We start from the raw sequence: 27,401 nt of genomic DNA, 5'->3' as shown, positions 1-27,401 counted from the left end.
AACACAATCAGAAAGACTGGTACTTGTAATTTTGACCAAGAATTACCTCTATTACAAATATGTACAATGGAATGCAATAAAAAAAATTTAAAAAAATAATAAAGCTCCTATGTAGTAAAAATTCTTTATAGTTATATGTTGTACAATGCAATTATAAGCAATTATATAAATTACCACTGTACATAAATCACAACTTGTTGATGTTTCACATTATGACAGGGAATGAATTGATGGTTCACTGTTGGCTGGAACTTTTGTTCGTATATCACGTGATCTATGTATGGTCAAAGGTGCATCCATATTTAAGTCAACAATTTGTGGTTAAAGAAAGAAGACATAATTTTTTTGTTACAACGTATAAAGTGCATTTATCAATAGTAGAATGCTTTAAGAATTGGATGGGATATTAGTGTTGTATCATCTGTACATTCAAACAAGCATACAAAGATAGTCAAACTGTAAAAAAGTTCTAATAGTATATCTATTACGGGGTTGATTCAAACCATGCTATTTCGATATATTGCTACATGAAGCATAAAAAAGAATGAGCAATATTTTACCAAGCAGCTAAAAAATGTTACTTGAAAAATTGAGCTAATAACAGCAGTAGTTAGCACAAGGACCAACTCCACAACACATGAAGTTATCACAGTATAACAAAGTAGAACATTTTGGTCATACAAAATATCCTTAACACTGAAAAGAAACCCATATTATTGTTTCACAGAATGATGGTTGGATTGTTACTAGCAAAGACGTCATCATTGACGTCAGATTCGACTATGTCACCCAGACCGGGGATAATCTTGACAAGATCTTCTCTTTTTGAGTTTCGTTGTAGATAGAGTGACACCAGAATGACAGCTGTGGTCATAATGAGAAGAAAAGAAGTCCCGGCAAAGAAGAACGACCAGCCGTACTCGTAATCGAACTTCTTTGTGTCTTCGTCCGCCTCCGAAGGCTTCGGTCGATGTCCAACCTCATCGTTAATAGCAGAGATGTACAGAATGATGCCAACGGCTAACATGAGCCCTGAAGAAAAAAGCATACAATAAATTCGATTGAAAAAAACCCCCAAAAAGGTTATCATGTTTCCATCAATAAATTCGATAATGATTTGGCAACAGTCATTATGAATGAATGCATCATCTTATTCTTTGAGCCACAAGAATTACTTAAAATACACCACTTTCACTCTAATTGAAATATTTAACTACAGTGAGATTCATAATCGAACAGATAAGACAGATGGACGAGGTTGTTGATACTGGCCTGATAGGATGTGGATACCAGACGATACGAGCGTCTTGACGTCATTTTTGATGTTTCCGATGACGCTAAGGGAGGTGGCGATCACGAGGAGGATGAGAGAGACAATGGGGAACACCGTGGACACTCTGTTAGCACCTGGAAGGTACAAAACACAGGTAAGAGGTAGTCAAAATGTGTGCAATGCTAGCACCTGGCAGGTACAAAACACAGGTAAGAGGTAGTCAAACTATGTACAATGCTAGCACCTGGCAGGTACAAAACACAGGTAAGAGGTAGTCAAACTGTGTACAATGCTAGCACCTGGCAGGTACAAAACACAGGTAAGAGGTAGTCAAACTGTGTACAATGCTAGCACCTGGCCGGTACAAAACACAGGTAAGAGGTAGTCAAACTGTGTACAATGCTAGCACCTGGCGGGTACAAAACACAGGTAAGAGGTAGTCAAACTGTGTACAATGCTAGCACCTGGCAGGTACAAAACACAGGTAAGAGGTAGTCAAACTGTGTACAATGCTAGCACCTGGCAGGTACAAAACACAGGTAAGAGGTAGTCAAACTATGTACAATGCTAGCACCTGGCAGGTACAAAACACAGGTAAGAGGTAGTCAAACTGTGTACAATGCTAGCACCTGGCAGGTACAAAACACAGGTAAGAGGTAGTCAAACTGTGTACAATGCTAGCACCTGGCAGGTACAAAACACAGGTAAGAGGTAGTCAAACTGTGTACAATGCTAGCACCTGGCAGGTACAAAACACAGGTAAGAGGTAGTCAAACTGTGTACAATGCTAGCACCTGGCAGGTACAAAACACAGGTAAGAGGTAGTCAAACTGTGTACAATGCTAGCACCTGGCAGGTACAAAACACAGGTAAGAGGTAGTCAAACTGTGTACAATGCTAGCACCTGGCAGGTACAAAACACAGGTAAGAGGTAGTCAAACTGTGTACAATGCTAGCACCTGGCAGGTACAAAACACAGGTAAGTGGTAGTCAAACTATGTACAATGCTAGTACCTGGCCGGTACAAAACACAGGTAAGAGGTAGTCAAAATGTGTACAATGCTAGCACCTGGCAGGTACAAAACACAGGTAAGAGGTAGTCAAACTGTGTACAATGCTAGCACCTGGCAGGTACAAAACACAGGTAAGAGGTAGTCAAACTATGTACAATGCTAGCACCTGGCAGGTACAAAACACAGGTAAGAGGTAGTCAAAATGTGTACAATGCTAGCACCTGGCAGGTACAAAACACAGGTAAGAGGTAGTCAAAATGTGTACAATGCTAGCACCTGGCGGGTACAAAACACAGGTAAGAGGTAGTCAAACTATGTACAATGCTAGCACCTGGCAGGTACAAAATACAGGTAAGAGGTAGTCAAACTATGTACAATGCTAGCACCTGGCAGGTACAAAACACAGGTAAGAGGTAGTCAAACTGTGTACAATGCTAGCACCTGGCAGGTACAAAACACAGGTAAGAGGTAGTCAAACTGTGTACAAGGCTAGCACCTGGTAGGTAATGAACACAGGTAAGAGGTAAAAAATAAACAGTGCACAAAAATAAAGATAATAACAAACATATAATAAATAACAAATAACAATAAACTATAAATATTGTATAATATATGATATAACTATTATAAAAGTACATATGTTACACATGATATAATTAAGAAATGAACTCAATGTCTACCCAAGTTATACGAGTATAACCTGGGTTGGGGCAGTTTACACTCTTTAATCCGCGAAGCGGATCATAAAAAAGCGTAAATTGCTCCAACCCAGGTTATACGAGTATCACTTGGGTAGATATTGAATTCCTTTCTTATAATTTAATTTTCTGTAATTTACTATACAAAATGAATGCGTTTTACTTTTAAAATCGATATTAATCTGTTCATAATTCAAATGTAACGTCAGGCGGATTAGTACGTTTTTGACGTTGATACATTGTGACGTGTCTTGAAACGTGCAAACCAGGTTATACAAACTTAACTTAATTTTTCTAACTAATCAAATGCCGCGTTACAACCAGAATTAAATTACCTATAAACATTTTGTGCAACAAATAATATTACTGTAAGTATTGTATGATATATCTTTCAAAAGTATTGTATGCTAAGTATTGTGTAACTATTCGTATTGTTTGTAACATGTTATGTAAATATTAGTATTGTGTGTAATATAATTAATTGATATAAGCTAGCATTATGTTACAATACATCATTATGTTACAATACATATAATGTTACAATACGTTTTATTAGTAACATATCATATAGCTATAAGTATTGTGTGTAACATTATATTACAAAAAGTGATACTCTAAGTATTATGTATAACATGTTTTATATGTATAAGCATTGTGTGTAACTTATTATTTAACTACTGAAATTGTGTGTTTAATATTATATATTTTAAGTTTTGTTCCTAACACATTATGTTATTTAAAGTATTTTTTGTACACATAAATATGCTATGCTTATCCTGTGTAATATTATTCAGACCTATAAGTTAGCATTGTTTGTAATTTATTATTTAAGTACAGGTATTGTGTGTGATATATTATGAATATTATAAGTATTGTTTGTAACACATTATGTTACTTTAAAGTATTGTTTGTACATAAAATGTAACTATGCTTATTGTGTGTGTTTAACATTATTCAGATCCATAAGTAAGCATTAGGTGTAACATGTAAAAATACGTTTTGTTTATAAGATATCATCTCATCATGATAAGTGTAACTAGAAGTATTGTGTATGACGTATTATGTAATTTTAAGTAATGTTTGTAACATATATTATGAAAATATAAGTAATGTGTGTAACATATCATATAGTTTGTTAGTTACCTACTAGTTCACATTAACATGTATTATGTGCACACAGCTCAGAATTAGAAATATCGTTACAAATACAAATGTATCCTTCACAATGATCATCAGTCTTTCAATATCGCGGCTTCTTCTTTTATATATTGTTTAATGTGATAAAGCGATTGTCTGGAGTTTTTCCATTTTTGATATGTCTTACATTATCTGATATTGAATCTTGATTCCATTCCCGAGCCCTTAGGACCTGTTGTGTCTGTCTTATTTATACCATTGTTTCACATCGGCAACATGAGATTGATTCCAACAGATGGGGCTATTTTTAGCTAGCTATTTAATTGGCATTTAACCCTATTGGGAACACTGTGTAGTTACATTTGCCAGAATTATACTCTCAGACTCTCCGAGTTCAAATTAATCTTCTGGCTGCATGAATGTAAATAGTAACTTAATTTTCATCTCGGACGCCTTATCTTAGAAGAGAGAGAGAGGGGGGGGTGTTTACGGATGTGTTGATGTTCCAATCCTCTATATCTATGCACACCATAACTTGAACTTTATTTTTGTCAAATGCTTCCTTTGAAAGTATTTGAAACATGATACATATATTGTGTATTAAATATGATATGTCGTACAAATTTAGCCATATAATATGGTCTACTAGTGTCTTCATTAAATGTTATATTGATTTCAGAAAAAAAGATATCGACCGAACAAGAGTAGGAGATAATTTGGTTTAGATTAGATGAAGTCGATGAAATGAAATGAAATGAAATGAAAAAAGATGCATCTAGATTGACTTCATGAAAAGGTTACATTGAACAATGTATTAATTATGTTTTATCTTTGGAACAAAACAACAAACAACAGAATAATCTGCATGCTTTCAATAACATTCACCCTCAGTTTTATATTTAACCCAAGTCAGCATCACAAAATACAATTTACCACGTGATAAAAAGCCTACCAATCAGATTTATTAACTAACAACTATGATAACTATGAAACTGTTATATGTAAGAAGTATAACGTAGGGTATTTATCTCTCTTTGTCACTAGAATCAACTTACGCATGATGGCGGTGGACGTCAGTCGTTCCTCCAGTCTCTCTTCATTCAGGTCGATACTCATTGTGACACAGTGGTCATCTACAAGACAAGAGGCGACATCGTCAGAGTCCTCGTATCACGCAGAGGTGTCAATGTGTGGAACAGAAGCACCAACTTTATACCAAAACAGACAGCACATGCGTTAAAAAAATCTAATCAAAGAATGTGTAAAATATGGCGGATGACAATATCTTTCTTGAAGAGAAATTTTTACAGGCCTTAAAAGTTATATTCCTGATTTAATTTTGTATAACCACCTTCATGAATGCCTTCATTTACATTTTGAAGCAAAAACGATCAGATTTACTTGATGTAACATTTATCAATGTATCAATGAACAGAGAAACAAATTATTTCAAGAACATATTAGCGTTAAAAGCTTCTAGTAATTCAATTTCCTAAAGCATGAGTACTAGTACATGTAACTCAATTAAGATTTCAAACCGGTAAGTGTCGCTGAAGCGGAAGTCGAGTAAATGCAGTTTTATGATAAAGCTTTTCAGTGCAATACGTTTTAGCTTTATTTGTATTTTAAACCAAACCTATTGGGATAAAATGGTTTCCGGGGATTTTCTCTTCAAACCTTAAAGCTTTTATTAAATTTTTAAAAGAGATAAAAAAATTTTGAATAGGTTAGCATCAGAGATCCCTTTCCTGTTTCAATTGTACAACATCTAACTGTTGAGCGACAAGACCATGTATATTCATATCTTCTTAAGAAAAACGTTATTTCGAAGAATTGCTGCAGTAAATGTTAATAAATATTTTCTTTGGAGTCTTTGCATCTGTTCGTAACAGCACACAATTTTATTTCAATCGAGAGCTTTCTTCAAAACTCGCTGACAGTTGTGGTAGGATTTATTTGCTGCGTCAAGGTGTAACGGACGATTTCCACACTAGTCTGATTAAAGTTTAGAGACAGTAGAGTTGTTTTACTGTCATTTGGAAGAGTGTAAAGAAGAATGCAATCAAAGAATACCAAGGGATTTCGAATAAGGACATGAAGGTTTTTAATTTGAGATCACTTATCCTAATAAGCTTGATGTTGTAATGAAAAGATGATTGCAAAGTCGTTTAAATGTCATCTAATTGATACAGTGTAAAGAAGAATGTATTCTAAGAACCACGAGGAGTCCCGAGAGGTCAGACGAATGTGTTTAATTTTAGAGGCTAATAAGCGTTGTGTTGAAATGAGAAGGCCATTTTCGTACACTTGGATAGTTCTTTCGTCACCTTGTTTGAATTATTTCTTATTCAATATCAGTTATCTGCATTTTATTGCTGCCTAAATAGGTCAGTAGATATGAATACAGTTTAAAAGGGAAAGACATCTGGTGTGTTACTGGCTAGTACTTCCATTAAAGTGTCCGCCACTTTGTCTGTGCAGAAGAGTGTTTGCTACACTTCCCTCTCGAAAGTCTTGCAGCCACTTTATTTACTCAAGAAACTGTTTTCTTCGGTTTTAATTTACATTTTCTCCCATTGACTGCTTTATTTCTTAAAGACTTGGACCGTTTTCATATAGCCACTGACATAAACCAATCAGGATCTCGCCATTTAAAATCAATTGTACGCCTTTCATTAACTCCAAACGCATTATTTAACCGCATTATAGTTACTATTTTTTTTCATTAATTTAGGTTTGAAATTAGAATTTTATTTATCTATAATATATGTTTATTCTTGATTGTGATTATGTAAAGGGTGCGGGTAAAAAATAATTTGTGATACTGTACGCCACTTTTTGTTTGGATTTGTATTAGACAGTTGATTTTTCCTAGTTATTGCCCCCATCCAGCCATGAACTAACTACTTCTGTTTATTTATATTATATATGTTTGTGTGTTAAAATTTGTAAAGGGTGCGGGTAAAAATAATTTGTGATACTTAATGCCACTTTTTGTTTGGATTTATATTTGACAGTTGATTTTCCCTAGGTATTGCCCCATCCAGCGACGACACTAACTACCTCTGTTTATTTATATTATATATGTTTAATTTGTAAGTTGTTCTGTTAAAGTACTCAACACAGTTTCATTGCTAAATAACGTGTATTTTGAATCATTTTGACATACATTTATATTGCTATATATTGTACACCTTCAGACAGCTTATGTCTGCCATCTTTTTCTAAGAGATGCATTATGCGAGAGGGGTCACATTTTCAAAATACATATAATAGTTAATATATATTATAATAATATTATAATTATATAGATTGATATGATTATACATAAAAATTAATATAATTTTAATTATATCATATTTCAAGTTTATTAGTTGGGGTTATTTTGGGATAGACTGGAAACTTGGCTAGTGCTCGGACTTGTGTTTATCTTATCATATGAAATTTATTATAGCAATATGAGCTGCAATTTTCATGTTGAATTTTATTTTAAATGTGAATGTTATTTTCTACTGAAATGACAAGAATATCATGATTTTTAAATATCTTTAGTCATATTTTTGTGTAAAGAGACCGTTAAGAAGCCTTAATTGGAGCATAATTGAATTATTGTCGTCCTGTACAAAAATTGATTTGCTATATATTCTTTAGAAGAGAAATCTTTCCTCTGACAAAAATTATTGATTTTTTTCAAACCTTATTTATCATAAACGTTTAAGTTATATGCAGACTTATCATACTTGCAGCTTTTTGCAGCAAAATCAAATTCTAAAAAATACAGCTCATATTGCTTTAAAAAAATCTATATTTTATTTAGCTAAAGTAAATGAATTAATCATAATGTGATAGTAGAGTAATATGTCTATGTGTATTTATTCGTTTTGTTTTTCTACTTTTCGTTTTGTTCAATAGAATCTGAAATTTATATCAGTCAAAGTTTTACTGCGCAAGTAAATTGAGTTCTTTCTATCTGTAATTTCATTGGTTCATAATATTAACCAATTACATTGAAGCTAGGTGTATAAATAAGTTACCTATAATTCTAATTAAGTTAGAGCAGTAAACCGTTTCCTGAAAATACCATCCAGTCGATATCTGTGGCATCTTATGGTATGTAAATTTCATATTAACTTATGTTTTACTTATTAGTGTAAATGTTTAGTCTCTGGTTTTATTTTAATTGCATTGTCAATACTAAAGTGTATTTTTGTAATTAAAGTAACAATACTTGAAATGTGTCTTTAAAGATCAAAGTTTAGCTTTCTTTACAGTACGTACTGTAATTGATTTTTTATGAAACGTATAATGTATTGGTGGTAACTTATAGCTAATGTATTTACTTTCATTTTGTCAGTTTTCTCATATAATGTATTATTTTGTAGGTCAATACCTCTATATTCAAAATAAAAATAAAGTCATCAGATACACAGTACACCCTCTTCATTTTCCTTGACTGCTCGGTTACAATAATATTCCATATGATTATATTGAAATATATTGAATGATGCTTTGTTGTATACTTATCCCGAAGCTAAACATATCGTACACTTTGTTTCTAAAGGTTTTTTTTTTTGTAAAATAACCGAAGAGCGGCTTGATTGTACACTAACCCTTAAGCTAGATTATTGTAAACTTATTTGAAACTGTTTAATTGTACCCTAACTTTCAAGCTGCTTTTTTGTACTCTAGTCTTGAAGCTACCTAACTCTAATTTTCAAGCTGCTTTTTGTACCCTAGTCTTGTAGCTACCTAACTCTAATTTTCAAGCTGTTTTTGTACGCTAGTCTTGTAGCTACCTAACTTAAATTTTCAAGCTGTTTTTGTACGCTAGTCTTGAAGCTACCAAACTCTAATGTTCAAGCTGTTTTTGTACCCAAGTATAGTAGCTACGATTGCACTGTTTGTTTCTTTGCACATCTATCCTGAAGCTGTTTTAGTGTAATTTATTCAGCCTTATTCTTGATCTGCTTAATTGTATCGTTTTTATGACGTTGTTTAATGTGGCACGGTGACTCAAAATAGACGTTTTACTTTTTTATCATGACAACAAAATAAGAAGAGCTTCTCGAAATTTCATCATACGGAAGGTTTCACGCATCATAAGTCATCACCTTCTAGTGTCAATTTACAAGTCATTAAAACTCATCCGGAATTAAACACATAAACAAACCGAGTTTTTTTGGACATTGGTTTAGTGTCACGTAATCGCGATTTCTGTCTAAAGATAGTTACAGTGGAATTGACACACTGTGAAAAGAATTTGAATTTGAAGCTATTCGATGTGATGTCTGTGGTAAGAACTATGCATAAATAAAGAATGCATCATAATAAATATATAGTTCATGAAGACATCAGTTTTCAATATGAGGCTTCTGGTATGATATATGCCACGCTGCAGTATTTACATTCCCCTGCGTTTGCGTGGCTATGAAGCGGAAGGAAAACTCAATATTGTTTTGTTGGCCCAACGCTTAATTTTAAACTTGATTTATTTACTTTTGAACACAGTAATTTTTCAAAGTTCATCTTTTCACATGATTTATAAAATAATTTGGAAATCGTGTAAAAATTCGATATTTGCTAAATCATAAATGTGTGCGTCACTCCCTTTAACTGTACAATAACCTCGAAGCTGCTTCATTGTACGCTGATCCAGAAGCTGTACGATATTTTTGAGCTGCATTATTGTACAGTTAATCCAAAGCTACCTTTATTCTACACATTTGTATTTGTAAAGCTGCTTATTTGTACATTTTTTAATTTGTAAAGCTGTTTTTTTTTGTTTACATTTTTATTTGTAAAGCTGCTTTATTGTACACTTTTTAATTTGTAAAGCTGCTTAATTGTTCACATTTGTATTTGTAAAGTTGCTTTATTGTACACCTTTGTTTGTAAAGCTTCTTTATTGTTCACATTTTTATTTGTAAAGTTGCTTTATTGTACCCCTTTGTTTGTAAAGCTTCTTTATTTTACACATTTTTTTGTAAAGTTGCTTTATTGTACACCTTTGTTTGTAAAGCTTCTTTATTGTTCACATTTTTATTTGTTATGTTGCTTTATTGTACCCCTTTGTTTGTAAAGATTCTTTATTTTTCACATTTTTATTTGTAAAGCTGCTTTATTGTACACCTTTATTTGTAAAGCTTCTATATTGTTCACATTTTTATTTGTAAAGCAGCTTTATTGTACACTTATCATTAAACTGTTTTATCATACACTTTTATGAGCCTACCTTATTCTACAATAAGTTCGACCAAGAGACTCCTCAATGAGACACCGGGATCAACAAATGAACCATCAGATTTACATAAAATATTTACGATATCACTTGTTTATCTATAAACTAAACTAAAAGAAAAATTCAGAAATTGTTACTTTTAAAAATGGATATATTTCTATATTTTTATATAGAGCTCTTCTTCTAGAGGAGATCAATACGGTCTAAAATGGCCACGACCATCGAGCCGTCTTCTAACTTTATTCTTCAAGGTTACAATTAGGACCAGGAATTATTTGTTTATGATGCTTCAGTAAGGCATTATAGGCAACTTAAATTTAAGCGTCTTTCGTTGAATTAAAAGCGAGTAATTCAAAGCTTACAGTTCTTTGTTATGTAAACAAAGCTTTTGTTTATATATTTAAAGTTAGAATGAAAATTTCAGTTTCAGACCTACAATAAATGTGTTAAACGTTAAAAAACTGTTTATTGGTGCTTAAAACAATTAAAAAGATAGACATATCAGCTTGAAAAAGATTTTACTGGTATATTAAAGCTATGTAAACAAAACCAGGGCACGACCCTTGTCTACATGACAAAGAATTGTGAGCTCTGTATCTTGCTTATAGCTCTACGACTAACTCTCAAATTTAATATGATCATTAGAAATGTATTATAAAAGCAGAAAATAGAATTTGACCCAAACCGTGACCATGCTCTTCTAATCTGTCCGATTGTAACCTTTTCTGAGTATGCTGTTTTGTACACTTATTATCCTTAATTAAACGAAGCGTCATTGTATCATTTATTTTACGCATGACCGAGGTCCTGAAAGCCCATCACTCAGACTGTAGGTTGTCTTACCAGTGCTTACAAATAGGAAGCTGTCAGAATCGGGCTCGTGGTTCACATTAATTGAATTTAACGGTTACTGCTGGCTCTGAGACTTGTAAACCTCTGTATTTCTGCCAATCAATAGAGTTTATGGTAACTCAATACACTGAATAAGTGGGGACATTCCCTATATGCCTCATTAGTTTTATTTGAACAAATCATTCAGAATAACTAGTAAATATGGTCAGAAACCCAGTCATGAAAAGAAAGGGCGGCGTGGGTGGATGTGTTGGCAGCGGATCCTGTAAGTGATTTCTGTTTAACGGAGGGATACGATACGCAGGGATTGATTTGAGACTTCCTATTTATCTCATAAAGTGTACTATAATATGCCTACATTACATAGCTGTGGAGACTACAGAAGGAACGAATCTCAGAGAAACTTTGAGAAATCACATCTGAGGACTCTTGATATAAACAAGTCGAAATATATATATCAAAATATGTAATAGGTCCTCGGACCCGCCTCTCCGAAGGATGAAGAAACAGAAATGATGCTCTTTCCTTGTCCTGTCAATTAAAGACTTGGTTATGTGACCAGGGTGAGAATATTTTGAGTCGATCTGATTGTAGATGGATCCTGTCGTAGTAAAGAGAAATGTCTATTGATTCACGTGCTCTGTCCGTACACATTTGATGTATATTACAACAAGTGTTCAACATGCCTAACAGGGGACCTTTTTATTAAATTAGAAGTTGGAAGCCTTCGAATAAACTTAAGGGTTATAGTCATTGGAATCTGTCGAAAATCGAAATCCTTTCAAGTAAATTATTAGTTAAAAAGTGATAAAAAATTCAAACAAAATATAAAAGCTTTGTCTCGAATTTTTTATGCATGTTTTAGATCTCTAATGTTTATTTCTTCGATACATTTAAAGTTTAACGAGGCCGAGTACAGAACGAGTACGCACGCTTTCGCGCAGCGTTTCATTTGTATTGTGACGTCATCTTTTTGCTTGTTTGACGCCATGGCGTGATAGTTTTATCTGCAGATATTCAGCGAAATTTGTTGAAAATGGCTCGTTTAATGCGTAAAATTAATGTTATATTGTAGAATAAACATAACTGTCTCGAAGTATAAGCTATATTTGGGCTCGGGTCGAAAAAGTGAAGAGGGTGCAGCAGGCCAAACCCTCTGTCACGTTTTCTTAACCCGCCTAAATATAGCTTAATTCATATATTTCAAGACAGTAACCATGTATTTTATATTAATGACCCTTAATATGTGATGTTATATATTTTTTTATTACTTAAATATGTCTGAAGGCTTTAATAATACTATAAAGATCACCTTTTCCGCCTTTGTCAAATAAAAAATAGCCATTATCTGACAAATCTGGGAAATTGGGCATACAAAAATCAACTTTGAAAAGACCCCTGGAACAAACCAGGAGGTAAAAGGTTTTTTTTATTTGACCATTTGATGCCTTTTAGCAATAACTTTAATATGTAGAACAGAAAAAGAAATCCCTAGGGCAGAAGTTTAAAAAAATGTGCAAAATTGATACATTTCAAGCGAAATCCCATAGGGTCCTATGTTAAAGATTAACAAACTTTGAGATGACCCCCTAAACAAACGGTGTGGTAAATGTCTTATTTTTTAATCTTAAAATAATAATTATATCAGTAGAAATTCAGGTAAAAAAATTCATTAAAAAATCTAGGGCAGAACTAATTAGACCCGGCCTCGTTAAAAATCAGTTTAGTTTAAAACATTACATGATTCCACTAACCAATGGCAAACGTTTACAAGAGGCCCAGGGGCCACATCGCTCACCTGAGCAACAATTGCCTTAATTCTGATCAAATTAGCATTACAGTATCAAAACATCTTGACAACTAAGTACAGTAGATCTTGCTTAAAAAAAAAAATTGAAAATCTGCCAATTTTTATCCACCTCTCGTTTTTGGTAAATACCAAGCCCCTTTTGTTGTTGTACCTGTAAGAAGATTTTTCTCAATTCCTATATAACCCCTCCCCCCCCCCCCCCCAATTTCGTGGCCCCACTTTTCTCTAGGGAATCATGGTTTCATCAAACTTAAATCTGCATAACCTGTGCTTTCACACTAAGTACTTAGTTTTGGACCGAAAACTTTCCCAGAATATTTTTTAAGATTTTCTCTATATATTCCTATGTAAAAATTCAAACCGCCATCACGGCCCCGCCCTACCACTAGGGACTGTGATTTTGCAAACTTGAATTTACACTACCCGAGGATGCCTCTGCACAAGTTTAAGCTTTTCTGGCCAAATAGTCTTTAAAAAGAAGATTTTTAAAGATTTTCTCTTTATATTCCTATGTAAAAATTAATCCCCCATTGTGGCCTCATCCTATCCCCGGACTATTTTTTAAACAAACTTGAATCTATACGATCTGGGGATGCTTCCACTCAAATTTGGGCTTTCCTGGCCTAATAGTTTTGAGAAGAAGATTTTTAAAGATTGTCTCTATACATGTATATAAAAATTTATCCCCCATTGTGGCCCCGCCCTACCCCCAGGGACCATGATTTGAACAAACTTGAATCTACATTATCTGAGGATGGTTTCACGCCAATTTGAGCTTTCTTGGTCAAATATATAGGTTTAAAAAGAAGTTTTTTAAAGATTTTCTCTATATATTCCTGTATAAAAATTTATCCCCCAACTGTGGCCCCACCCTACCCCCGGGGACCATGATTTGAACAAACTTGAATCTACACTATCTGAGGATGCTTCCACTTTAATTTGAGCTTTCCTGGCCTGATAGTTTTTGAGAACAAGATTTTTAAAGATTTTCTCTATATATTCCTATGTAAAACTTGATCCCCCTCTTGTGGCCCATCCTTACTCCCGGGGACCATGATTTGAACAAACTTGAATCAACACTACCTGAGGATGCTTTCACTCAAATTTGAGCTTTCCTGGCCTGATAGTTTTTGAGAACAAGATTTTTAAAGATTTTCTCTATATATTCCTATGTAAAACTTGATCCCCCCATTGTGGCCCCGCCCTACCCCCGGGGACCATGATTTGAACAAACTTGAATCAACACTACCTGAGGATGCTTCCACTAAAATTTGAGCTTTCCTGGCCTAATAGTTTTTGAGAACAAGATTTTTAAAGATTTTCTCTATATATTCCTAAGTAAAACTTGATCCCCCTCTTGTGGCCCATCCTTACCCCCGGGGACCATGGTTTGAACAAACTTGAATCAACACTACCTGAGGATGCTTCCACTCAAATTTGAGCTTTCCTGGCCTGATAGTTTTTGAGAACAAGATTTTTAAAGATTTTTCTCTATATATTCCCATGTAAAACTTGATCCCCCTATTGTGGCCCCACCCTACCCACAGGGACCATGATTTGAACAAACTTGAATCTACACTACCTGAGGATGCTTCCATTTTAATTTAAGCTCTCCTGGCCTAATAGTTTTTGAGAAGAAGATTTTTAAAGTTTTTCTCTATATATTCCTATGTAAAAATCCATTCCCCCATTGTGGCCCCACCTTACCACCTGGGACTATGATTTGAACAAACTTGAATCTACACTACCTGAGGATGCTTCCACTTTAATTTGAGCTTTTCTGGCCTGATAGTTTTTGAGAAGAAGATTTTTAAAGATTTTCTCTATATATTCCTTTGTAAAAGTTGATCCCCCAATTGTGTCCCGACCCTACTTCCGGGGACCATGATTTGAACAAACTTAAATCTACACTATCTGAGGATGCTCCCATTTTAATTTGAGCTTTTCTGGCCCTAACTGTTTTTGAGAAGAGGATTTTTAAAGATTTTCTCTATATATTCCTATGTAAAACTTGATCCCCCTCTTGTGGCCCATCCCTACTCCCGGGGACCATGATTTGAACAAACTTGAATCTACACTAGCTGAGGATGCCTCCACAAAAGTGTAAGCTTACCAGGCCGAATAGTTTTTGAGAATAAGATTTTTGAAAAATACCAACAATTTTTCAATAATTCTCAATTATCTCCCCTTTAAAGAGGGCGTGGCCCTCCATTTGAACAAACTTGAATCCCCTTCACCTAGTGGTGCTTTGTGCCAAATTTGGTTGAAATCTGCCCAGTGGTTCTTGAGAAGAAGATGAAAATGTGAAAAGTTTACAACAACGACAACGACAGACAACGGACAAATTGTGATCAGAAAAGCTCACTTGAGCCTTTGGCTCAGGTGAGCTAAAAAAAGAGACGAGAGATATTTCTTGATGTTTTTCACTTGACATTATAAAAAAGAACATTCAAAGAAAATATCTGTCGAAAGACTTCTTTTTTTTAGCAAAACACATTGCAGAAAATCGAATAGATGCCATTAAAATGTGATCGAAAGCAATAAAATTTGGTTCCTTGACAATGTACAGAGAAATGATATCTTTTTGTCGTCACGAAGCCATGAATATGTGAGAGACCATTGTTTAATAAATATAACGTGAAGTCACTTCATACTTTCCGAATTTTGCATAAAAAAGAAGTTTTAAAGTAAAACAATGCCCTTACCGGAGTTCATTTCGGAGTAAATGGTACAGAACCGAAACAGACCGGACCTGACCTGGACCGGAACCATCACAGTGATGTTGTCAACCTCACACTCCATTTCTTCCTCGGTGAAGAGCCAGGAGTCGGTGGCCACTGACAGAGACAGGGTCCCGATAGAGATGGCGCCCAGGACAAACGAGATCAGAGTTAACACTTTAGCCCCGCAGTACATCGTGTTGGTGAATGTTCACAGAAAGTAGACTTCCATTATATATAAATATCTGGTCTTCAGGTTAAACTCTGCTGAATTTTTCTCTTGCATCATTTTATTCCCTTTACGATAAGCACAGGCCAATAGTTCTGAGTCTATAGCGATAGTAGTTGGTTGTGGAATTAAGCCATTCATTCTATGCATATAGAACAGGTTGCCTGGTAAGTAGAGTCCCTAAGCATCTCTGGAAACAGAAGTAATAACCTTAGATATAAACACAGTAATGGAACGGTGCGATCCTCATACAGACTTATATAGGAATTTCTGTGGAAATGATTTGCCGCGATGTGTTTACTATTTCCCACCGGAAAATTGATCTTTAACAGCAGTTGTTAAGCCGCGCGCAAGTAAGCGTTCGTTTCACAGAGATGAAAATTCCTCATTCCATTAACGCCTATTGTTTCCCTCCACACATACAGCTAATGGCTTATTCAAATATTATCCTAAGTTTTTTGTGTACAGTGCGGATTGACGATAAACGGATGATACATAAATAGGAAAAAAAACTGCCGCGAAGTCATTAGTTATTTGTGTTAGTTTTTTGTCTGTTTTGGGACTCTGAAAAATCCATTTTGTCTGCTTATAGAGCTTTCGAAGAACAACAACTTTGTAAATGTGAGTCCTACACAGCCGTGACCATATAGTCACAAATAATGTACGATACTTATATCAAAAGTATGGTATGTCAACCGTGGCAATATTCTATTTTTTCAATGCGTGTTGTATTAATTTTTGTGCGTATTTCGATTTATATTCCATAATTTCAATTTGTATTCTTTAATTTTCAATATTTTAATTGTATCACTTATTGTAAAATGTATAAATTCCATTTTTATTGCAAAATTTTATCTTTGTATTAGGCAAAATTCATTTGTATTATAAATATTTTTTTTCATTACTTATAATTCCAACATGTTTGATTTTTTCATTTGTTTTTTTTTTTTTATCAGATATTGCTTATATTTTTTGCTACGAAGGGTCTCCTATGTGTTTGTCTTACATTTAATTGTATTCAAAATGAGTATTGCGCAAGGTGTTTTTGGTGGTTTACAGGAGGTCATCAGTTTTAGTCTGTTTTTTGTTTTAAAAAAATAGGTGTAAATGAGTTTTAGAAACCATGAGGACCACTCTGCATGTTGCACATGATTAGCGCACAATTAAATGTAGAACAAGTTGCTGTCCTTTAAAAAAGGACTACAATACGTGGACCATTTGCATGTGTTTCCAACAAAAACGTGAAAGCCTTAAGATTGTCAGAGATTCCACCGACACTAGCCCTCTGCTTTTAACCACTAAATTTGTACGTTGTATTACGTATACCTGTATGTATAGCCCTGACTTTTTATCTCAGAATTTAAAGGGTTCATACTTCTCAAATAATTATAATCTATCTATGAATGAAATTGGCATGTATAGTATCAGACATTCGGTGAATTCTACTATTTGCCCACACATTACGATTCGCACTACTTTGTTAACTATGCAGTGACAGGCTTTGTGTAAATTAAAAATTTCATATTTTGATGCATTTTTCTTGAGATTTAAACTTTTATACAGTGACATAATTATTCAATCATACTTAAATGCTTAAAAAAATTTAATCGGGAAGTTCTCTAGCCTCGCCTACTATAAAAGTAAAGTTAAGCTACATGTGTATTCGGAAAACAACAAAACATTGCAAATTATGCTATATGATGCATGTTGTAGTTTCGGCATAACATTAACTTATTTCATAATACTGATAGTTCATATCACATGCCAATCATTTTTTAAACCGGGTTTTCCAACGGAAAAATCCGGTTATTAAAATGGTGAAAATGGCGGGCGGGCGGGCGGATGGGTGGCTGCCAAAAGGGTACCCTCATTGTACGGATAACTCCTCCTACAGTTTTCAAGATAGGAAGTTGTTCTTTTGCAGATCAATTGTACATATATCAGAGGTGTGCATGTTGCAAGGATTTTGATTTCCGATAACTTATGAAAAAAATACCAGCTTTTGAACTTAGTCATTTTTTGGCAATATATTGCATATAGGGTACCCTCCTTGTACGGATAACTCCTCCTACAGTTTTCAAGATTGGAAGTTGTTCTTTTGCAGATTAATTATACATATATCAGAGGTGTGCATAGGATTTTTTGGCAAAATATTGCATATAGGGTAGTCCATTTCACTGGATACGGGATAACATGGATTATGGATACAGTTCACATAAAAGAAAACCCGGTTTGCTGTCACATTGACAGCATTTCACTTGTTAAAAGGAATACTTTGTTTCTGTACTATTTACCGACAACTTTACAATTACAGCGCCTTTGAACTTATGTGTGCATATGACACGGAATCCCGATCCCGATTCAGATAAACGTGTGCTAACCTGGTTTCCTGAGCTACCCATTGCGCACAGGAACCAGGCTAGCTCATGCACAGGCTGAATTTTCCCTATAGCATCCGCTTTAACCTTGCTTATATATTTTCTGCGTGGACCTCAGGGTCCACGCAATTATCCTCAGTTTTTGTATACGGTGCGGATTGATGATAAATAGTTGATACATAAATAGAAAAGAACTGCATCAAGTCATTTGTTATTTGCGTTGGGTTTTTTTTGGGGGGGGGGGGGGGGGGGGGGGCTCCGAAAATTCCAACTTATAGAAGTTTAATGGAACAACAAACTTGTCAATTTGAGATAGCTTGCCTCTCCTAGACCATCCTTTTGTGACGAAATATTCACAGAAAACTGGGTAAGTATCGTACATAAGGCACCTGTCAATACAGTGGGATGGCACATTCATTACTGAATTTATAAAACTGTGACTTGTTGATTTAATGGGTAATTTATCTAGACGGATCCATGATATAATAATCCCTGATTATTTCTTGTTTTTAACTTTGCTGTCTCCTATTAACTGTTATTTTGCTAGTATTATCATTTTTTTTAAATCCTTCCTTATTATTTTAATTATCTTAACGTAAATACGAAATACACTATCCCAATGAAGAGTTATCGGACATTTGTTATCTTCGTAATATTGTCTCATGGATGTATCACAGCATTTAATACTGCTAGAATTGGTGTAATGAAAACTAGTATCTTAATAACCTGCCAGAAACGGATAAGACTGATGATGTCATCCAGACACCTATAATGCATTATGCAGTTTGATAGAGGATGATATTTGCAACAAACTATGATAAAAAATTCAAAAGAAATTATACAATTGAAAAAATAAACAGATTGATAATAACAAATTCTGCAGCGTTGCCATACAATAGGCTCTAAAAAATCAATCGTAAATCAACGCAATTAACAAAACAACACAAACCTATAATGCCTTAGGAGAATACTTACATGGATTTTAGAAAAAATACGAATGAAAAACAAATAATCTCTTTAAAGATGATAGCCGGTTGCTATTGTATTTAATCAACTATCCATTATTTAATTTTATTTCCCATTTTCCATTTGCACGTTACAAAGTCAGCGAATATTCATATGAAATTCTCGGTAAGTGAATTGTTCATGCTAAATTCATTGATATTAAATTGGTATTTTGAATTGTATCAACGGTTTATATGATAACCATCCAAAATGTTATACTTTATTTTAATACAATACTAATACAAAAAAATTAAAGTAAAAAAATTGAAAAATACATTAAAACAATGAAATGATACAATACGAAAAGAAAAGATCATATGGATATTTGCCATGCTTTGTACTTGACTGTTGATACAACCCAATGTAACGTGTCCACAATAGAGAAAAAATCAAAGGAGGAGCCGTTTAATTCCATAACTCTTCCCAAACCTAGTTTTATAATTTTACTTATGAATTCTTCTAATAAAAGAGTAATAATGAGAAAAATTAATCAATTAAAGAAAAGGACGGAACCATTGCTTAACAATCACTATAAAATGTATACAAAGGAAGATAACCATCCCTTAATTGCAGATCAGAAGCTGTACAAAAAAAGTTTAAGAGCTTGTCTTTTCGATTTAAGAAAAAAAAACCCATCAAGTACGATTAATTATCATGTTTTAATTTTGATTTATTGTATGTTTAATAATTACAGCATTATAATGAAAAAATACATTTTTCCCACGAAAATGTGCTATGAAAATGATATTATATAAATAGTGCCTGTTTGGGAGGGTAACAGTTGAAATTGACACCCCGAAAAAACCATTGTCAACCGACGCGAACCGACGCGAAGCGGAGGTTGACAATGGTTTTCGAGGGGTGTCAATTTCAACTGTTATCCTCCCAAACAGGCACTATTTATTTTGTTATACTGAATGTCTTAATTTTTAAGAAAAATTTACTGCTTTTTTATAGGAATAACGTGAATTCTACAGAGAACCGTACGCGCATAATTTTCGCTCATGTAACAATTTGTATTGTTATACTTTCATGTTAAATACTGAAATCTGATTGGTTAAGACGCAGTTAATAATATTTACTATTACCCTCATCGTTAGCAACGCACTTGGCAACGGGTAACATTAAAAATGTTACATGCGCGAAAATTATGCGCGTACGGTTCGCTGTAGAATTCACGTTATTCCTATATAAAAGCAGTAAAATTTTCTTAAAAATTTTAAAAAAGACATTCAGTATAACAAAATAAATAGTGCCTGTTTGGGAGGATAACAGATGAAATTGACACCCCTCGAAAACCATTGTCAACCTCCGCTTCGCGTCGGTTGACAATGGTTTTCTCGGGGTGTCAATTTCAACTGTTACCCTCCCAAACAGGCACTATTTATATATTGTTATACTTTCATATTAAATACTGAAATCTGATTGGTTTAGACGCAGTTCATAATCCTTTCTATTACCCTCAGCATTAGCAACGCACTTAGCAACGGGTAACATTAAAAATTGTTACATGCGCGAAAATATTGCGCGTACGGTTCGCCGTAGAATTCACGTTATTCCTATGTAAAAGTTGTTAAGTTTTCTTTAAAATCAAGACATTCAGTATAACAAAATAAATAGTGCCTGTTTGGGAGGATAACAGTTGAAATTGACACCCTTCGAAAACCATTGTCAACCTCCGCTTCGCGTCGGGTTGTCAATTTCAACTGTTACCCTCCCAAACAGGCACTATTTATATAATGTTACCCGTTGCTAAGTGCGTTGCTAACGCTGATGGTAATAGAACGGATTATGAACTCCCTCTTAACCAATCAGATTTCAGTATTTAACATGAAAGTATAACAATATATAAATAGTGCCTGTTTGTGAGGGTAACAGTTGAAATTGACACCCCAAGGTAACCATTGTCAACCGACGCGTCGGTTGACAATGGTTACCTTGGGGTGTCAATTTCAACTGTTATCTTACCAAACAGGCACTATTTATTTTATTATACTGAATGTCTTAATTTTAGAGAATTTTTTTCTGCTTTTATATAGAAAGGACTTGAATTCTACGGCGAACCGTACGCGCATAATTTATGCGCATGTAACAATTCGTTGCGTTACCTGTTGCTAAGTGTGTTGTTAACACTGAAGGTAATAGAACTGATTATCAACTGCCTATAAACCAATCAGATTTCAGTATTTAACATGAAAGTATAATAAATAGAGAATGATACATACCCGTTTCCATATCACAGCCAGTATCAGCCCGAAACTCCAATGTCAGCCAGAGGGCCGAAGTCCCGAGGGATTGTATTGGTCGAGGGCTGATAGAGGCTGCGATACGGAAAAGGGGTATCTATTATTATATTTAGCAATAAAATATTTTTTTTTACATATTTAGTAATAAAATTTTAAAAAACACACAGATTGAACAAATTGATTTTGAATATAATTTGAAAGTAGTCTGTACATGTATTAAATCAAAATTTGAGATTTTATTATTTTACCAAACATATAGCTACAGAACCAGAACTTCCCCACGTTTTCAAATTAACTTCTCCAAAACATTTGCTAGCATTTGTAGTTTGCACTTAAAAATTTCGACTTAACAAATATTTTATTTTTTCGTTTGTAAACATGCACAAATGCCGAAACGAAAGAAGGCAGAGGAGTTCCGCAAGGGGTGTGATACGGATCCGTATCAGCCCAAGAGCTGATAACCTGTATCAGCCCCGGAGGCCGATACGAGTTTTGTGATGTCATATGTATCACATATGCAAAAAAAAACATATATTCATTACTAAGTATGTAATAAATAATGTTATATTGTGTGGTTCATTAAATGATAGAAATTGTGTAAATGCTCATCAAATATATTAATGACGCAAGAAATTTTCCTTTGCCGAGATGGTGGTCTCGCCTTAACCGACAGTCGTTTTATTCTGAACAGTGTCCAGTTGAAGAAAATTAATGGTAAAAACTAAAAAACAAAATATAGAAATATTCTGTAAATATTTTATTGCCAAAAATATCCTGTAGCATTTCTCTTTACATGTCATCACTTTACTTGTCTCTGAATATCTTTTATAAACCCTCGCCAGCACGTTTGGTTTGTTTTCATGTAAAAATGGCGACTCTTGATCCCGATGTGAATTAACTTAACATACTTAAATTTCCAAGGTCGGTTAGAAACACGTTCACGGCAAGTAAATTGGTGAATCAGAAGTAAAATATCTCAAAAAAATTTTGGTATGAAAATATTTACAGAATATATTCCTTAATAGTTTAACAATCGCGACAGTTTGTGCGCAATAAATATACAGTTTTTTGTATAGATGAAATTATGGCTCCGAGCAAGGTATAAATTTTAAAAAAAATATGTGCATAGACATCTATTTTCTGAGTCAAATTCACGGTTGAACAAGCAGAAAAATCGCCCTATTTCGCAATGGTCTCCTTTTGTATATTTAAAAACCGGTTTAAAATTAAAAATACCATAAAAACAGCAATGCCATTTATAATCTTCAAACGATAATGCTGAGCATTAATGGAAAGAGTCTTTGATCACAAAGTGAACGGGTTGCTCCTAAAAAGCTGCTTACACCACATAACAATTTTTGTAAATATTATAATTGTTTGTCCACACGGTGATCTCCTTCAAATCATGCAGAACCTGCTCCCATTTATATGATATGTCGCGTCGTTTAATCAGATTGGTTCACCTGGGATATAAAGGTAGAAGATATTGCAGAAAATACAAAGCCCGCGTTCGTCGATTATGCAGATTTTTTTCTGAAGTACTAAACTTTTGAACAGAGCTATATTTCTGTTTACGATTCGTCTTTCTTAAAAAATGAACGTAAAGTAAATAAAAGTTCAAAATATTCTCTTTACTTTAACAATAAAATTGGCGGAACGGTAAATTGTTGTTGTCATAGGATGATGTTGGACATTCAGAAATGTCTGTAGAAATTGTCCACTTATTGTAAACGTGATTATTGTGACGATTTGAAAATTGGACGGATGTTTACGAGTGTAAATTTTGACATTGACTCTATATTCATTATAATTTCCACTTAGAACTGAAATATCTTATTCCCACACTGTCATCATTTTATATCTGTCGATTAAAAATTGGGTTAGTCACAAATTATATGCAAGTTCGTCTAATTGAAATTCCTTCATTAACACATTGAACAGAACCACGGGCATCTAACGGTGTTGCAATGTTGTCGAAACAATTGCAGAATTTAGGTTTCAGATGTCATAATTTTTAAACATATTGATGAAACAGCATATCACCTCGAAGTTTGCAGTCATGAATACGATACCTTGTTTAAAAATATTTACTAAATTGTATTTGCGGCATCTTGATTTTGTAGATTTTTAAACAGAACTATAATTGTGCATGCATATGGCTGAATACGAGCATAACCTAAATACCATAAAACAGAAGCAACATGGGCACAGCACCCCACGGTTCTAGCACAGCACCCCACGGTTCTAGCACTTACTTTGCATTTGCAATACCAGGGAGATATAAGACTTACCTCTGTTTGACCAAGTATAAGGTTTAAAAGATTTTCATTCTGATTCAAAGAAATCTTGTAACTATACCCTGTACACTGACATTTATTTCACAACGACTGACAAGCAATTCTTATGTTGATATCTCTTGTTTGTACGGATGTTTTACGCGATTTGGTCCTTACTGTTGGAGGATAACGCAAAATTTGCGAATTCTTTTAAACGTGCATGATATTTTCGGAGATAAAATTAATGTATACATGGCGGTAAAGAAGTTGCTAATCCAGTTAATGTATACACGTCCTTTTACAATTCATTTCTTTGGTGATACATTTAACGAAAATTGTCATCGGTGTAAGACCTACAAATTATAGAAAAGAGGATAAAATTTAAGATGGTTTTTCGATACTAAAATGTAGCCCTACATATTGAAAACAGGATAAAATTATAGAATATTGTCAGTTATTTATTAAAAAATTAGCACAGCTTGTTGTCAATTTGGCGAGGCTCCTGTTCTGTTCACAAGCTCCTGGTGTTATATAAGGAATAAGGAATCATTCTTTGAGTATTATGAGGTGATAAGTTTGGTCGGGGCGTGATCAAATCCAATAAAGCCCGAAGGGCTTTATGATAGATTTGATCATGCCCCGACCGAAATTATCACCTCATAATATTCAAAGAATGATTCCTTATTACTTATATTTATATAATTTTTAGCCATCGTACGATTAAATATTTAAATATAAATAAGCAAACCCCTCTGGCGCCTCAATTTGGCGTCATTTGTTAGTACAAAATCGATACGTAGTGTTATCACAGGCAAAGACACTAGAAAATGCAAATATATTAAAATAATAACCCCTACTTAAAAATACACAAAGTACCCATCGCTGCCATATTGGATTTATTGATCACAGTCAATGTGGCTTTGATTTTTGCTTATAACTAATCTGTTTTTTGTTTTGTTTTGTTTTGGGTTTTTTTTTGGTGATCATCACCCGCGTCCGATTGATCACTCAACATCTTAGCTTACTACCGATTCAACCAAAAAGGCAAATTGACTCATTTATTGATATATCTCTCTACATTCTGCTTCTGATTTTCTACAAACTGCTAAAGAAAGTTCGCAATTTGGAATATCCCTTTTTGATTGGTGCATTTCTGTCCTCTCCTTGTTGTATACATAATATATAACAATGTCATAGAGTTACATTTATAACTAACTTTTATAACAATAATAGTACATTTGGTGAAATAGAATACTAGTTTTAAATGCTATAATACTATGCATATCTAGACTGGATAAGAAAATTATGCAAATACATGCCCAATTTTGATAAGGATCACACGGCGGGTGCGACCGGTCAGCAAATGATTCTCACTCCTTCAAGGCATCTGATCCTGCCTCTATCTTTTTAGACGTCAGTGTTGCTCTGCTTTGAATTTGTACTTCTTTTTAGGGATTTTTGAGATGGTCGACAACAAGAATGGCTGTATCTTTTATTCAGTCAGAAAAAAGTTTTTTTGCAGTTAAAACAGTAGAGTGATTTTCGATGAATTGGGAATTTTAGGTATGGGGAAACCCTTGATATAACGGCAGAAAATCGTAAAGAAAAGTTTTCATAGCAAGCAACAATTTGCAAAACTGGTATTTCAGTTAAACCGGATTGATTGACTTCTGGAAAAACTTTACGGTTTTTTTGACGTTTCAATAACATACCCTACTCGCAAGTGGTTGTCTCTCAGATGAGAAACACAACCCTTGACCCCATCTGACGCTAGCGCACCTTACTGTATTATAATGTCTGCATATGCTGCACGTGGAATGCTACACAAACCCTTTGACTCGTTGCCTTAGTTTTTCTAGCAGAAAGAACAGGAAGAGTGTTGTTTGTAGATGTAGAGGATTTTTACGAGGTGTTCGAACACTTTCATTAATCAATGTACATTCAACCACATTTTCTACAGATGTTCTGGAGAGGTAAACGCAACAGTTTTTGGGAGTTGATTTTAATCAACTCTCCTATGCAGTTACTCAGACAAACCGAAAGTGAAACAGTGTTTGGACCTCAGCACAAATCATTGCTGCTGACAAGAATTAGTTCTTGAAAATAATTAATAAATTCGATGTAATGTATGCTAAAGCATTGTTTTTCAAGGAAACTTGTTTATAAATACCTTGAAAATAGTCAGATTTTAAATAGTACGAACAATTTAAATATTTTTTGTAGCCGTATGTATTCCTACGCCAGAGTTCAATATAGTCTTGTTCAACTCGACGTTCGGCTGTCTCCGTAAATCCTTGTGGGAGATATACGGTGTCAGTCGAGCGTTTGGTTGAACGAGACTAGAGTTCAATATTGCTCGGATCCATACAATTTTCGAGAAATATTTCTATTACTGATACATAGTTTGATTGAATTAATTTTATCTTTAAATATTATTTAACATGATTTATATGGAGGCTTCTCGACATTCTTGTCGAAAAAGTCCAAGAATTATATTATAAAAATGTGCGTAATTCAAATCAGAAACTACATGTACTCGTCATGCAAAATAACATATCATATTGATTTTGAAATAAATAAACATCGACAAAATCAACTCCCGTCAGTTCTTTAGTACTTTGATTTTATGTGGCACCAGTCTCGAGTAACACAGAGCGAATGATTCTTGTCCTCAAGCAAAGCGTCCTTACACGAAGGTATACACTTCTGGCCTGTACTGGTTTACCCAAGAAATCGTGTCTTTTGGGTTTTTTGTTTTTACACAACCACCTAACCCTCAATGTTTTACGAAGTTTCAATACCTCTTATTTACTCCCGCAATCGGTAGTTAAAATGTATCAAAATGTTTCTTTCAAGCCAAGTCTGGAAAAAGAAATTTTTTATATTGATATTTTTATGCTGCATTATTTAAGAATTTGGGCAATATTTCATTACCCCTGTACTTTGTTCTGTATCATAATATAAAAGATGCCATTCTTTTAGAAAAATTAATTACTTAAAGTGTAAACAAAAATGCTTACAGTTAAGCAAATAGATGAAAAAATTCATCGTGTCCCTACATACCGTATTTCTTTCACCCTTCAATGCCAATATTAACAAAATATAAAATCGTTAATCCCTTCTCTCTCAAATCCGAAGTTTTTAAATTGGCTTGATTTATACATAAGATTTTATATATAAAACCCATTTTATTAACTTGCCAATTTGTTGAAGTTAGAAGTTTTATAAAAAAGACGGTTGTTTGTTGAGGTTCATGATTTTTATTAATATTAATAACCTAATTTACGTTAACATTTATTAAGCATTCACCCATGAAAGAAAGGCTTCTCCAGAAGCCAAGTTTAAACACCGATAAGTCACGATCTTAAATTAACTGAATTTAATGTATTATATCTGGTGTATATCAATTTAAAAAATGTGATGACAATCCCCATTTTTGAGAGAGTTGTTATCAAAATTTATGCAAAATGTTGAAATAAGATGACCTTAACTTTGAATTTGTAATTCAGGACTAAAATCTTTAAAC

At 33.9% G+C, this 27,401-nt stretch overlaps 1 protein-coding gene across 1 annotated transcript; it reads right to left on the bottom strand.

Annotated features, from left to right (window-relative positions):
• Positions 1-9: 9 nt before the first annotated feature.
• LOC128168159 (voltage-dependent calcium channel gamma-5 subunit-like) lies at positions 10-16,333 on the bottom strand. Its single transcript, XM_052834272.1, has 4 exons — positions 15,727-16,333; positions 5,177-5,254; positions 1,273-1,407; positions 10-1,032 (listed from the first exon to the last, which is right to left on the bottom strand). The coding sequence occupies exons 1-4, from the start codon at positions 15,935-15,937 to the stop codon at positions 722-724; spliced, it is 735 nt and encodes a 244-aa protein (XP_052690232.1). The 5' UTR covers positions 15,938-16,333; the 3' UTR covers positions 10-721.
• Between the last annotated feature and the right edge of the window lie 11,068 nt (positions 16,334-27,401).

Source organism: Crassostrea angulata, chromosome 10 (genome assembly GCF_025612915.1).
Source record: "Crassostrea angulata isolate pt1a10 chromosome 10, ASM2561291v2, whole genome shotgun sequence".
Lineage (NCBI taxonomy): Eukaryota > Metazoa > Mollusca > Bivalvia > Ostreida > Ostreidae > Magallana > Magallana angulata.
This window is presented reverse-complemented; position numbering and strand designations above follow the sequence as displayed.

Excerpts from the sequence above, each read along its gene's own strand:
- LOC128168159 (XM_052834272.1), bottom strand. The coding sequence starts at position 15,937 with ATGTACTGCGGGGCTAAAGTGTTAACTCTGATCTCGTTTGTCCTGGGC. Across the intron at positions 5,255-15,726 it reads TTACTCCGAAATGAACTCCG|ATGACCACTGTGTCACAATG; the intron begins GTAAGGGCATTG and ends CTTGTCTTGTAG. Across the intron at positions 1,033-1,272 it reads TGGTATCCACATCCTATCAG|GGCTCATGTTAGCCGTTGGC; the intron begins GCCAGTATCAAC and ends TTTTTTCTTCAG.